Below are 12,244 nucleotides of genomic sequence, written 5' to 3'. Positions count from 1 at the left end.
ACCTATGGATGCAGTAGCTCAAAAGAGGGAACAAATCTTTACAGCGAGCATCATTCCCACTACCTCCAAACAACAGAGTAGAAAGGGATGGGCAACTTGGACGTTGGCTACACAAAATGGGGAGGGCTACAAAGGCAAGAAGTGACTGGCTTACAAGCCTTCAAGAGGGAACCTAGATCCATAGGGCATGGAGGAAGGTAGAATCTCCATTGAGTAGTATCCAATCTGTCCAGGCAGGGCCTATTAAAGGAGATGGGGATAGGTCTCTTGTGGTACAATAGTGAATAATTGTTACCAGGACTGACTGTGAGGGTTGGAAATGTAAAGGTAGATGTTTTGTAGCAAAAGGAGGGGAGTGATTGACTTTGCAGTCCAGGAGCGGAGGTCCCTGGGACCATCAAGGGAGAAGAGTAGAGTGCGAGACCCTACCCAGAGAAACAGTGACGCTTGAGATGGGGGTGGAGATGATGACGTGGAGAGATGGAGTCATGGGGCCTCTAGACCTAGAGATGGGGAGGGGCTGTGCGCTGAGGACCAGGGGGCAGGCTTGTGGGGTGTCCTTCTGGTTGACTGATGATGAATGGATGGGATTGTAACCATGGCAATGAAATTATATACGGTAGGATGAATGTAAAACTAATATTCTCCTGTGTAAACTATCACATAATTCACAATAAAACATTTTAAAAAGAAAAAAAAAAGTCGATGTGAATGAAGCAAAGCTTTTGGAACCTTCATTTGCTGATGGGACACAACTCAAAATGAGAAGAAATGGCTGCAATCATCCATTAATCAGAATGTGGAATGCACAAAGAATTACTCTAGAAAAAATGGAAGTCATCAAAACTTAAATGGAATGCATAAATATCAATATCCTATGCATTAGTGAATGAAAATTGCTAAGTATTGGTCAACTTGAATCAGACAATCATATGGTTTACCATGTCAGGAATGACAAAGCGGAATAGCATTATATGCATTGTCAAAAACAGCATTTTGAGACCTATCTTAAAGTACAATGTTGTCTTTGATAAGATAATATTCACATGTCTACAAGGAAGACCAGTTAATACCACTATTATTCAAATTTATGACCCAACCACTAAAGCCAATGATGATGAAATGGAAGAATTCTACCAACTTCTTCAGTTTGAAATTGATCACACACGCAATCAACATACATTGATAATTACTGGTGACTAGAATTCAAAAGTTGGAAACAAAAAGGATATATTGGTTGTTGGAAAATATGGCCATGATGATAGAAACCATGCTTGAAATCACATGAAAAGAATTTTGTAAGACCAACAACATGTTCATTGTAAATACCTTTTTTTCCACAATATAAATAGTGACTATAAGTGGACCTCACCAGATGGAATACATAGAAATCAAATTGACTACATCTGCGGAAAGAGAAGATGGAAAAGCTCCATATCATTAGTCAAAACAAGACCAGGGGCAGACTGTGGAGCAGACCATCAATTACTCATATGCAAATTTAAACTGAAGCTGAAGAAAATGAAAACAAGTTCATGAAAGTCAAAATATGACCTTGAATATATCCCACCTGAATTTAGAGAGCCTCTGAAGAACAGATTTGATACATTAAACACTAAAGAGCGAAGACCAGAAAAGTTGTGGCATGACATCAAGAATATCATACATAAAACAGCAATGAAGCTGCGAGCTAAGCCCTACAGCCTTCAATAGACTCCTGTGAACCCGGGTGGAGACCTGGTTGGCCAGCAGTGTGGCAAGACCTGGGGACCCTTTGGCCAGGATCAGTGACATAGCCACAGAGAACTTGAATGGAGAGTGAAGCATCCAGCTGATAAGAAGAGAGGGCATGTCCACAAGAATACCCACACTTGCATATAATACCCACTTGACCTGGCTTCAATGACTGCATGATCAGAGCTCAACTAGAAGAAGAAAGAAGAGGAAAAAAGAGTAATCTGATATAATTTGATGAACTTGACCTACACTTATGGATGCAGTAGCTTAAAAGAGAGAACAAATCTTTATAGCAAGGATCATTCCCACCCCCTCGATACACAAAGTAGACAGGGATAGGCAACTTGGACATTGGCTACACAAAATGGGGGCGGGGGACTTCAAAGGCAAGAAGTGACTGGCTTACAATCTTTCAAGAAGGAATCTAGATCCAGAGAGCATGGAGGAAGGTAGAATCTCCACTGAGTAGTATCCAATCTGTCTAGGCAGGGCTGATAAAAGGAAATGCAGATAGGTCTCTTGTGATAAAACAGTGAATAATTGTTATCAGGACTGATTGTGAGGGTTGAAAATGTAAAGGTAGATGTTTTGTAGCAAGGAAGGGAGTGATTAACTTTGCAGTTTAGGAGCCAAGGTCCTTGGGACCATCAGGGGAGAAGAGCGGAGAGACTGGGAACCTACCCAGAGAAGCAGTGACGCCAGATATGGAGGCAGAGGTGATGATGTGGAGTGATGACAGCTGGGGACTTTAGACCCAGAGAGGGAGAGGGGCTGTGTGCTGACAACCGGGGGACAGGTTTGTAGTGTATAGCCTTTGGTTGGTTGATGATGCATGGAGGGGATTGTAATCATGGAAATGAAATGATATACGATAGGATGAATGTAAAACTAATGTTCTCCCATGTAAATTATCACATAATTCACATTAAAACATAAAAAAAAAAAGGAACATCATTCATGAAGAAAGCAGCAAGTCATTAAGAAGACAAGAAAAAAGGAAAAGGTCAAAATGGATGTCAGAAGAGACACTGAAACTTGCTCTCCAGTGTACAGATGCTAAAGCAAATGGAAGAAATGAGAAGGTACAAGAGCTGAACAGAAAATTTCAAAGATCAGCTCGAGAAGATAAAGCCAAATATTATAACAAAGTGTGCAAAAATCTGGAATCAGAAAACCAAAAAGGAAGAATACGTTCAGCATTTCTCAGGCTGGGGGAACTGAAGAAAAAATTCAAGCCTCAACTTTTGTTATTGAAAGATTCTCTGGGCAAATTATTGAATGATGCAGAAAGCATCTAGAGAAGATGGAAGGAATACAAAGAGTCACTGTACCAAAAGGAAACGGTTAATGTTCAACCGTTTCAAGAGGTAGCATATGAACAACAGCCAATGATATTGAAGGAGGAAGTCCAAGATGCATTGAAGGAATTGGCAAAGAGAAAGGCAGCAGGAATTGATGGAATAAAAACTGAATTATTTCAAGAAAGTGAGGCGGCACAGGAGGCACTCATTTATCTCTGCCAAGAAATTTGAAAGACAACTATCTGGTTGACTGATTGGAAGAGATCTGTATTTGTGCCCATTCCAAAGAGAGGTGATCCAACGGAATGCAGAAATCATCAGACAATCTCTCTCTGATATCCCATGCAAGTAATGTTTTACTCATGGTAATATGGCTGCGAGCATACAATGACAGAGAACTTCCAGAGGTTCAAGCTGGATTCAGAATGAGGGATATCTTTGCTGATGTCCGATGGATCTTGGCTGAAAGCAAAGAATATCAGAAAGATGTTTACCTGTGCTTTATTGACTATGCAAAGGCTTAAGATTGTGTGGATCATGAAAAGCTATGGACAACACTGAGAAGTATGAATATTTCAGAACACTTAACTGTGCTCATGAGGAATCTGTACATGGACCAAGAGGCAGTTGTTAGAACAGAACATGGGAACACTGAATGGTTTAAAATTAAAAAAGGTGTGTGACAAGGTTGTATTCTTTCTCCATACTTATTCAACCTGAATGCTGAGCAAATAATCTGAGAAGCTGGGTTCTATAAAGAAAAATGTGGCATCAGGATTGGAGGAAGACTCATTAACAACCTGAGATATGTGATGATACAACCTTATTTGCTGAGAGTGAAGAGGACTTAAAACATTTACTGATGAAGATCAAAGAGCACACAGCCTTCGGTATGGATTGCATCTCAATGTAAAGATAACAAAAATCCTCACCACTGGACCAGTGAACAACATTCTTATCAACGAAGAAAAGATTGAAGTTGTCAAGGACTTCTTTCTTCTTGGATCAACTATCAACACTCTCGGAAGCAGCAGTCAAGAGATCAAATGACGTATTGCATTAGGCAAATCTGCTGCACAAGACCTTTTTAAAGATGTCAGCTTGAGGACTAAGGTGCGCCTGACTCAAGCCATAGTATTTTCAACTACCTCATATGCATGCGAAAGCTGACAGTGAATAAGGAAGACTGTAGAAAAGTTTGAGTTATGGTGTTGGAGGAGAATATTGAAAGTGCCATGGGCTGCCAAATGAACCAATTCATCCATTTTGGAAGACGTGCAGCCAGAAAGCTACTTGGAGGCCAAGATGGCCAACCTTCATCTCTCATACTTTGGACATATTGTCAGGAGGGACTAGTTGTTGGAGAAGGGGTCAGAGAAAAACAGGAAGACCCCCAACAAGATGTTTGGCCAAGTGGCAGCAATGATGGATTTAAGTGTGGCAATAGTAGTGAGGTTGGCCCAGGACTGGGCAGTGGTTTGTTCTGCTGTGCATAAGGTCGCTATCAGTAGGTACCAACTTGAAGGCACCTAACAACAACAACAACAACAACAATTCTTCAGTGCAGCTTGGAGTTCTTCCTTCAATACCTTTGGGTTTGATCATATGCTACCTTCAGAAATGGCTGAATGTTGAACCAGTCCAAATATATATTTTCAGAGTCATCTTGGAACCTCCGAAGTCTTTATAGAGTGAATAGCAAAGGTGGTAATTCCCAATGGAGCCAATTGCTGTAAAAATAACTTGGACATTCCTCTGGCTTAATTCATATGAGTGGAAATTAGGTGCCTGTTGGCACACACTGCTTCAGTATAGTTCCAGACCACAGCCTGGGTTATCTGTATGTTGCAAGAAAGGGATAGAAATCTGGCTCTGGATGTTCAGCAAATCAGAGGCGGCCTTTGCCCTACCCTGTGTGGAGGTGGTGGTGGAGGTGGAGGTGGGGGTTAGAGTATAAATATGGCTGTGAATTGTGACAGTTCTCAAGCTACCAAGAAAGATGTACTGTAGCCATTCCTGGCCTCACAATGTGTGTGTTAAAGGAAAGCAGTAACATCATGCTAAGGAGAGGAATGATGTATTTCTGCCCTGTGCTCTTCAACATCAACCCTGAGAAACCAAGAGTGTCAGAGATGCCTTATCTGAGAAAAAATGAGAACTGCCCTCCCCTGCCGCCCACTTCCTACATTCTTTTCCATGGATGGAGAAAAAAATGTCTACATTGCAAGTTAGTTCCCTCTGACTTACTTGTGGGACCAGCTGACCTTCAGGTCGTCCAAGTAGTAAGTCACGAAGGAGTACAGCCGGATTCCCTCAGCAGTGCTCTGGATTTTCAGGTCTGTAGCAGACAACGCTGAGAAAGGACAACAGACATTTATGCACCTCTGAGTCTCTCCCAGCAAGAGACTAAAGAAGCAGTGCGATGGTGGGTACACTTTCACTTACCAATGTTTTTACATACTTCACTCATCAGCTCTTTAAAGGCTGTGGATAGAGGTTCATAGACAAAGATTTAGTACAAAATGTTCAACATAAGGTAAAATCTCAAATAGTTAATAGCACATTCTTAAAAGTTCCTTGTCTGGTGAAGAGTAATGATCACAAGGTAAATTTTTTGACCGATTGATAATAAGTGCTATTTGAAAGAATAACTCATTTTTTTAATCAAAAATTTAGAAGACCCTGCTTATTTTGATATTTTTTTCACCTCTGATTCTTTGTCATTGTCACTGTTTTGGCATTCTAGGCAAAGGACAACAAATGAGATTTCCAGGAAAGTTCTTGGCTTTAGGTTTCTGTTTCTTCCTAAATCCCAAGAAGTCTTGGGTCATACAGAGGAAGGTTTCTTGTTTGTGCCATCAATTCAAAATGAATTATCAGTCAAGTTCCTTGGTCTCCCTCAGTCTAATAATGTGTTTCCAGTAAGCACATTTAATCATGCCTCCAACCAAGAGAAGACAATATCAAAGTCAAACTGCTTCTATTTGTCACAATATTTTTAAAAATGTTTTGTCCAGGAATAAAATTGGACGTTTCACCAAGTGTAGGCTTTCATTATCATATAATGGTCTTCAGTAGGTCTCTGAAAAAATAAAAATGACTTTCTAGTTCTGCTAAAAACGATTAGGCTTCGAACTTCACATCTAAATATTTTTTTACCACTTTGTAATAGTGAACTATTTTGCTACATGCCTCTCCCAGACATTTTTAATCCTTGAACATTTTTATCTAGTTGAAACAAAACTGATGACTTAAACTAAAAGCAGATCTATTGGACTGTGGCCTATAAATTCTCTGAGGATAAAAAGTACACTTTTGATTTCTAAGAAGACTGAGAAATAATGTGAAGTATTTTTGAACAAAGCAACAGTTCACTCTGCTGGAATTTCAATTAACACAAAGTCTACAGGCCAGATATCACCATGACACCGGCTGGCAGCCCACCATCAATCCAACTTCCCTAACCTGCAGGCAGAACACACAAAATGGACCTCATCAGTTGGTGGACTGACCTTCATCCACAAGCTTCAATCTGCTCTTATCTTTCCCTCGGTCATCTTTCAGGATCACTTCATAAATCCCAGCATCTTTCTTCGAAAACTAAGTGGGGAATAGATACACCACATTGCAACTTATCATGGCCTCAGGGTATAATGTTTGCATGCTTCTGGTCCTGTGATTTATGGAGCTGCCATCGAAACACATTCTGAATAAGCATCTAGCCATGCAAGTGCTGCTGGCATGGGCGCAACATGGACTGGCTAGCACTGGTGGGGTGTTGCTGTTTTTAATCTTCTGAGGACATAATTGATAGGAAGCTCAAAGTCTGTGCCTATATTTATTGAAAACAAATGTTCACATATATATTTGAAAGCTGTGCTCTTTAGACAGAAAGTGGACAAAAATCTGTACCTAAATGAATACTATGTCTAATGGTCTTGAGGGAACAAGGTATCATGAAACTGAAGTGTAAACAAAAAAAGATCCACTTAACTATCTTGCTCCTCACCCATATACAAGAAAGGCAAGAACTGTGGTGTCCAGTCAGTCTGGGTTGAGTAGCTGACAAATTCTTGCATTTTACAAGGTGAGAGCTTTTAAGTTTCTACAGTTTTTTTGGTGGTGGGGAGAGAGTGATGTTAGGGTCAGGGATCTAAGAAACAGGGAGAAGTGAGGCATTATGCAGAATCTAGTTTATGCTTTTATGAGACAATAGAGGATAAAGAACTAATCTGTCATATTTCACATTGATGTCACCTACCTCTGTTATAAGCAGGGTACATATACCATCCTTAAAATCATGCTTTTCATCCTCTGATATTTCTTTCTCATCTTTGTACCACACAATAAGAGTTTCCTTCTTAATATTTGCCACCTAGAAGAAAAACATAATTACCATTCTTGAGATAAGGAAAATATTATTATAGAACAGAGTGGTTCTCAGTGCAGCAAGCTACAGAGGGAGCACTGAACTTGGAGTAAAAGATTAGATTTCTCAAGGAATCAGTAGAAAGCTATTTTAACAGAGAAAATGATTTGGAATAAGGTGGATATGAATAATAAAAATAAATCAATAGCATCTCTATTTCCAGCAGTAGATAAGAAAAGCAAGAACAGATAAATGTTTACATGCAGGCATGGTGCTGTGGGGTAAGGCCCTAGACCGCAAAGTTAGTTTGGATTGTAAGGTTGCTCGTTCCAACTCACCAGCTGCTCCTTGGAAACCCAATACTGGGTTGCTATGAGTCAGAACCGACTCCATGGCACTTAACAACAATAACACTAACATACATACTCGGTTTCCCAGTGTGACACTGTAGGACAAGCAATGACTGTTAACTACAAGATTGGTGGTTCAAATGCACCAACTTCTCCTTGGAAGTCCTTTACAGGGCCATTATGAGCTGGAACTGACTCAACAGCACTTAACAACAACTTATACACTCAGATAAAAATAAAAATCTCAAAAAAAGGAAAACAAACTCTGTCAGATTAAAATATAGTCTATGTAATATAAAACAACTGTCTTTATCAAAAGAACAGAATAAGTAAGCCCCAATCTATATCTGGTAGCGTAGTGGTTACAAATCAAACTGCGAACCTTAAGGTCAGCAGTTCGAAACTACCAGCCGCTCCGCGGGAGAAAGATGAGGCTTTCTGCTCCCATAAAGATTTACAGCCTTGGAAACCCTGTACAGGGTTGCTATGGGTCAGAATCGACTCGAGGACACTTAACAACAACAATCTATATCTGTGTGGGGAAAAGTACAGCCAGAATGCTCCCTGGAAGCCATGGTGACCAGACTTCGTACTTTGGACATATTGTCAAGAGGGACCAGTCCCTGGAGAAGGATATTGTGCTTGGTAAAGTGGAGAGTCGGAGAAAAGAGGAAGACTCCCAACTGAATGGACTGGCACAGTGGCAGCAGAGATAGGTTCAAAAGTAGCAACAATTGTGAGTTTGGCGCAGGACTGGGAAGTATTTCGTTCTGTTGTGCACAGGGTTGCTATGAGATGGCACCTAACAACAACAACAACACAACAATCTATATCTGGAGTCCTGATGTAGCGCTGTAGGATAAACACTTGAATTCAAAGTTAGTTTGAAGCACAAGGTCAGCAGTTCAAATTCACCAGCTGCTCCTTGGAAACCCTATACAGGGTCATAGTGAATCAAAGCCAACTCAATGATACTTAGCAATAACAACAACAGCAACAACAGTCTATATCTATAAAGTTAATAAAACCTAAAGAAAGCATTACAAATGAGTGTAAAGAGCATATATTGTTAATACATTTATTCTTGGCAATTTTGAGGAAAACCATAGAGATCCTATATCTTATATTATGTTGTTAAGTCAGTTCTGACTCAGCAACCCTGTATAGGGCTTCCGAGGAGCAGCTGGTGAGCCTGAACTGCCAACCTTGTGGGTCAAACCAACCATGTAGTCCAGTGCATTAACCCATATATAGCGCCACACCAGGACTCCCTATACATTATAACATAGCATAAATTTTGAATGGGCTAAGGGACTTCACATGGTTGAGGGGTCTTGAGCTTTATCTGAAATGCTTGATTTTCTTTTTTTTTTTAACAACGAGTAAATTCATGTATTCCTTGTGTAGTTACAATTAAATGAAAAAGTAAAGGTCTTATATAAATCATTTTAAATGCAACCAATACCAAAGACCACACTGAATAATTGGGCAAAAAAACAAAAAAAGAGAAAGTATAAAACAGGAAGAAATGTTTAATCTCATTATAAGCAAGGATGGTGGTGGTGGTGTGCTGTGGAGTTGGTTCCAACTCATAGCGACCCTGTACAGGGTTTCTGAGGCTGTAAATCTTTATGGGAGCAGAAAGCGTCATCTTTCTCCCACAGAACAACTGGTAGTTTTGAACTGCTGACCCTGAGGTTAGCAGCCTGATTGGTAACCACTATGTAGTGGTTACGAATCGGGCTGTGAACCTTTAGGTCAGCAGTTCGAAACTACCAGCCGCTCTGCGGGAGAAAGATGAGGCTTTCTACTCCCGTAAAGATTTACACCCTCGGAAGCCCTGTACAGGGTCGCTATGGGTCGGAACCGACTCGACGGCACTTAACAACAACAACAACAATGCTACCAGAGCTCCTTATAAGCAAGGATAGATAAGTTTATAATGTTAATATTTTTCAATTTGTAAATTAACACAAGAAGCTCTACAGTGGTAGTTACATATAAGAAACTGTGCTTTGAAGCCATACAAACAAATGTTGTTGTTTTCTTTAAGTGCCGTGGAGTCAATTCTGACCTATAGCGACCATGTATAGGGTTTCTGAGGAGAGGCTGGTTAGCATGAACCGCCAACCTTGAGGTTCAAACGATTTTGCAGTCCAGTGCATTAACACAAAGCGCCACAGCAGGGCTCCATGCAAACATAATCCTGTAAATTGACTCCTGAATTGTAGACAGTAACTGTTGCTAGAAACATTGTGCATAATAAAAATGACCCCAGTTGGAAAGCTTGCATCTGGACTGGGCAGGACTGGACTGGATACCCCACAGCATGGGGCCTGCCTGAGCTCTCAGACTTGCTGAGCTGGGTGTTCCCCTTTCTAGGATTCTGAAAGCTCCCACTAATGAGTTGTTACAAAAAATGATGGATCCTTGGGGCATGAGATTTTTAAAGCTGTGTTGCTTTCTGTCCCAGCCCAGTGGGGATCTTGTTTCTTTGCACAGGAGTTGTTATCTGGGCTGCCAGTGAGGAGAATAACTCTTTGAAGTGGGCTCCTTCAGTGACCCCTGCAAAGACTCCTAGTGGAGGAATCCTTGCAGGGGACTCTTGTCTTAGACCCCTTCGAGATGCCTTCGAAATGAGTGCCAAGTAGGGCCATGTCAGTCTTGGATTCTGAATGTTTAACGACACACATTCAAATATAACAAAATGTGTAAATTGTTATAATAATGAAAAGAGTGCTGGGGGAACAAAGGAAGGTTCATTCCACTTGGATTGATTAGGGGAAGGCTTTAAGGAAGAGATGACATTACAGGTATTGAGAATGCATGAATAAATAATGTTGGAATACTCATAACCTATTTGTAGGCTCCCCTCATTTGTTCCGAATCTCCTGAAGACAATCACCAGAACAGGACATCAGAGGGCATTTCCCAGAGGGCTACTGCACCAGATAGGGCAGATGGATGGGGTTCTGGGAGGGGAAGCGTTGATGCGTGGGACAATGGAGGAGAAAGTGAACAGGGAACAGCATGGCAGTGATCAGCAGGGTGAGAGAGAGAGGGGCTCTTTAACTGCTGCCTAAGAAAGATATTCTCAAGAGCTGTTACCAGGCTGTGACAAAGACTGAACAGGTGCTTAATATTGTATTGGACATTACAAATGTACTCCCATTTTCTATGGTTTCCTGAGAGCTCAAACCTAGAATTGATTTCTCATCTGTATTTCTGGTAGAGTGATGTCTCTTTGAACAGAGACTGGCAGGGTTCCCAGTAGCAGAATTCTTGCCTTTCATGTAAGAGACTCAGATTCAATTCCTATCCCATACACCTCATGGTACTACCCATCTGTCAGTGAAGGCTTGAGGACTGACATGATGCTGAATGGATTTCAGTAGAGTGTGTAGAGTAGGCTAGGCTAGGAAGAAAGCACTGATGAGCTTCCCCAAAGCAGCCAGTAACAATTGTAGATAACAGTGTCTAATCCACAGCTGCTCATGGAGACCGTGCAGTCTAGGCAGCCTGTCATTCCATTGTGCACAAGTTGGGAACAGTCAGCAAGAAATAGAAACTGGAGCGCTTGGGCTCTGGCTTTTGCATGACAACTGCAGCCGCACACTAAACCCAGACTTCTGCTATTGAGTTGCTATTGGTCATTATGACCTCATAATCCAATCTCGCCCCAAAGTACCTCCATCTAACTTTAAAAATATTTCATTTTCTTTGTCTAGTTCCTGGCCTCACATTGAATAGATAAATACATTACTTTTTCATTTTCCCCTTTCACCCAAATTGACATGTGTCCATCCTCCAGCCTACCCTTCCCTCTCTTCCCCTCCGACCCCTGGTAACCATCAAAAATATCTTCTTCATTGTGAAAACCATTTTTCACCATCTAAAGAAACCCGTATTTTTTTTATGATGACACTACTGTGATGGTACAAATTGGTTTAAAATGCTAAAAAAAATTTTCCTAAAATTTCTAGAGACTTGGTAAGACCATCGGTTGTGAGCTGCATATTTTTCACTAAACTTCTCTATCAGAACCAGAAGCAGAACTGAGGAATACTCAAAGGTACTGATTAGATAGTAAATTAGAAACTAAATTTCTGTAGAAGAAAATTATAGTTAGAATGATTCTGGCATAGACCTACCACTGAGAATACGGACTTGGCTTGAAACAAAGAAACTGTGAGATTCTTCTGAGATTAATAATTAATAATAGACTGTGTCCTTATAACTAGGACATGGGCAACACACGGGAGTGATCATTTTGCCTTCCCATGTTTTATTTTTAAATGTTTCTTGTCATCCAATGTAGCATTCAACAAGAAGGATAATGTTGCTTATCATAGTGGTGTAAATGGAAGAGATGAAATATCGATTATCTTTTCTTCACATTCTGTTTTACTTTTATTTCACTTTAATCAAACATTTGTTGTTGTTAGGTACCATCAAGTAGGTACTGACCCATAGTGATCTTATGCACA

General features: G+C 40.6%; 1 protein-coding gene across 1 annotated transcript in view; it reads right to left on the bottom strand.

Moving 5' to 3' along the window:
* MYOM1 (myomesin 1) overlaps positions 1-12,244 on the bottom strand; it is a 161,101-nt gene that overhangs the window by 18,372 nt on the left and 130,485 nt on the right. The window contains exons 28-31 of the mRNA XM_006867294.1: positions 7,300-7,413; positions 6,551-6,638; positions 5,484-5,522; positions 5,286-5,391 (exon numbers count right to left, since the gene is read on the bottom strand). Coding sequence (XP_006867356.1) covers positions 5,286-5,391; positions 5,484-5,522; positions 6,551-6,638; positions 7,300-7,413 — 347 coding nt within the window. The remainder of the gene's footprint in view (positions 1-5,285; positions 5,392-5,483; positions 5,523-6,550; positions 6,639-7,299; positions 7,414-12,244) is intronic.

Source organism: Chrysochloris asiatica, unplaced genomic scaffold (assembly GCF_000296735.1).
Source record: "Chrysochloris asiatica unplaced genomic scaffold, ChrAsi1.0 scaffold00103, whole genome shotgun sequence".
Classification (NCBI taxonomy): domain Eukaryota; kingdom Metazoa; phylum Chordata; class Mammalia; order Afrosoricida; family Chrysochloridae; genus Chrysochloris; species Chrysochloris asiatica.
Note: the sequence above shows the minus strand (reverse complement) of the source record. Positions and strands in the feature narration are given on the sequence as shown.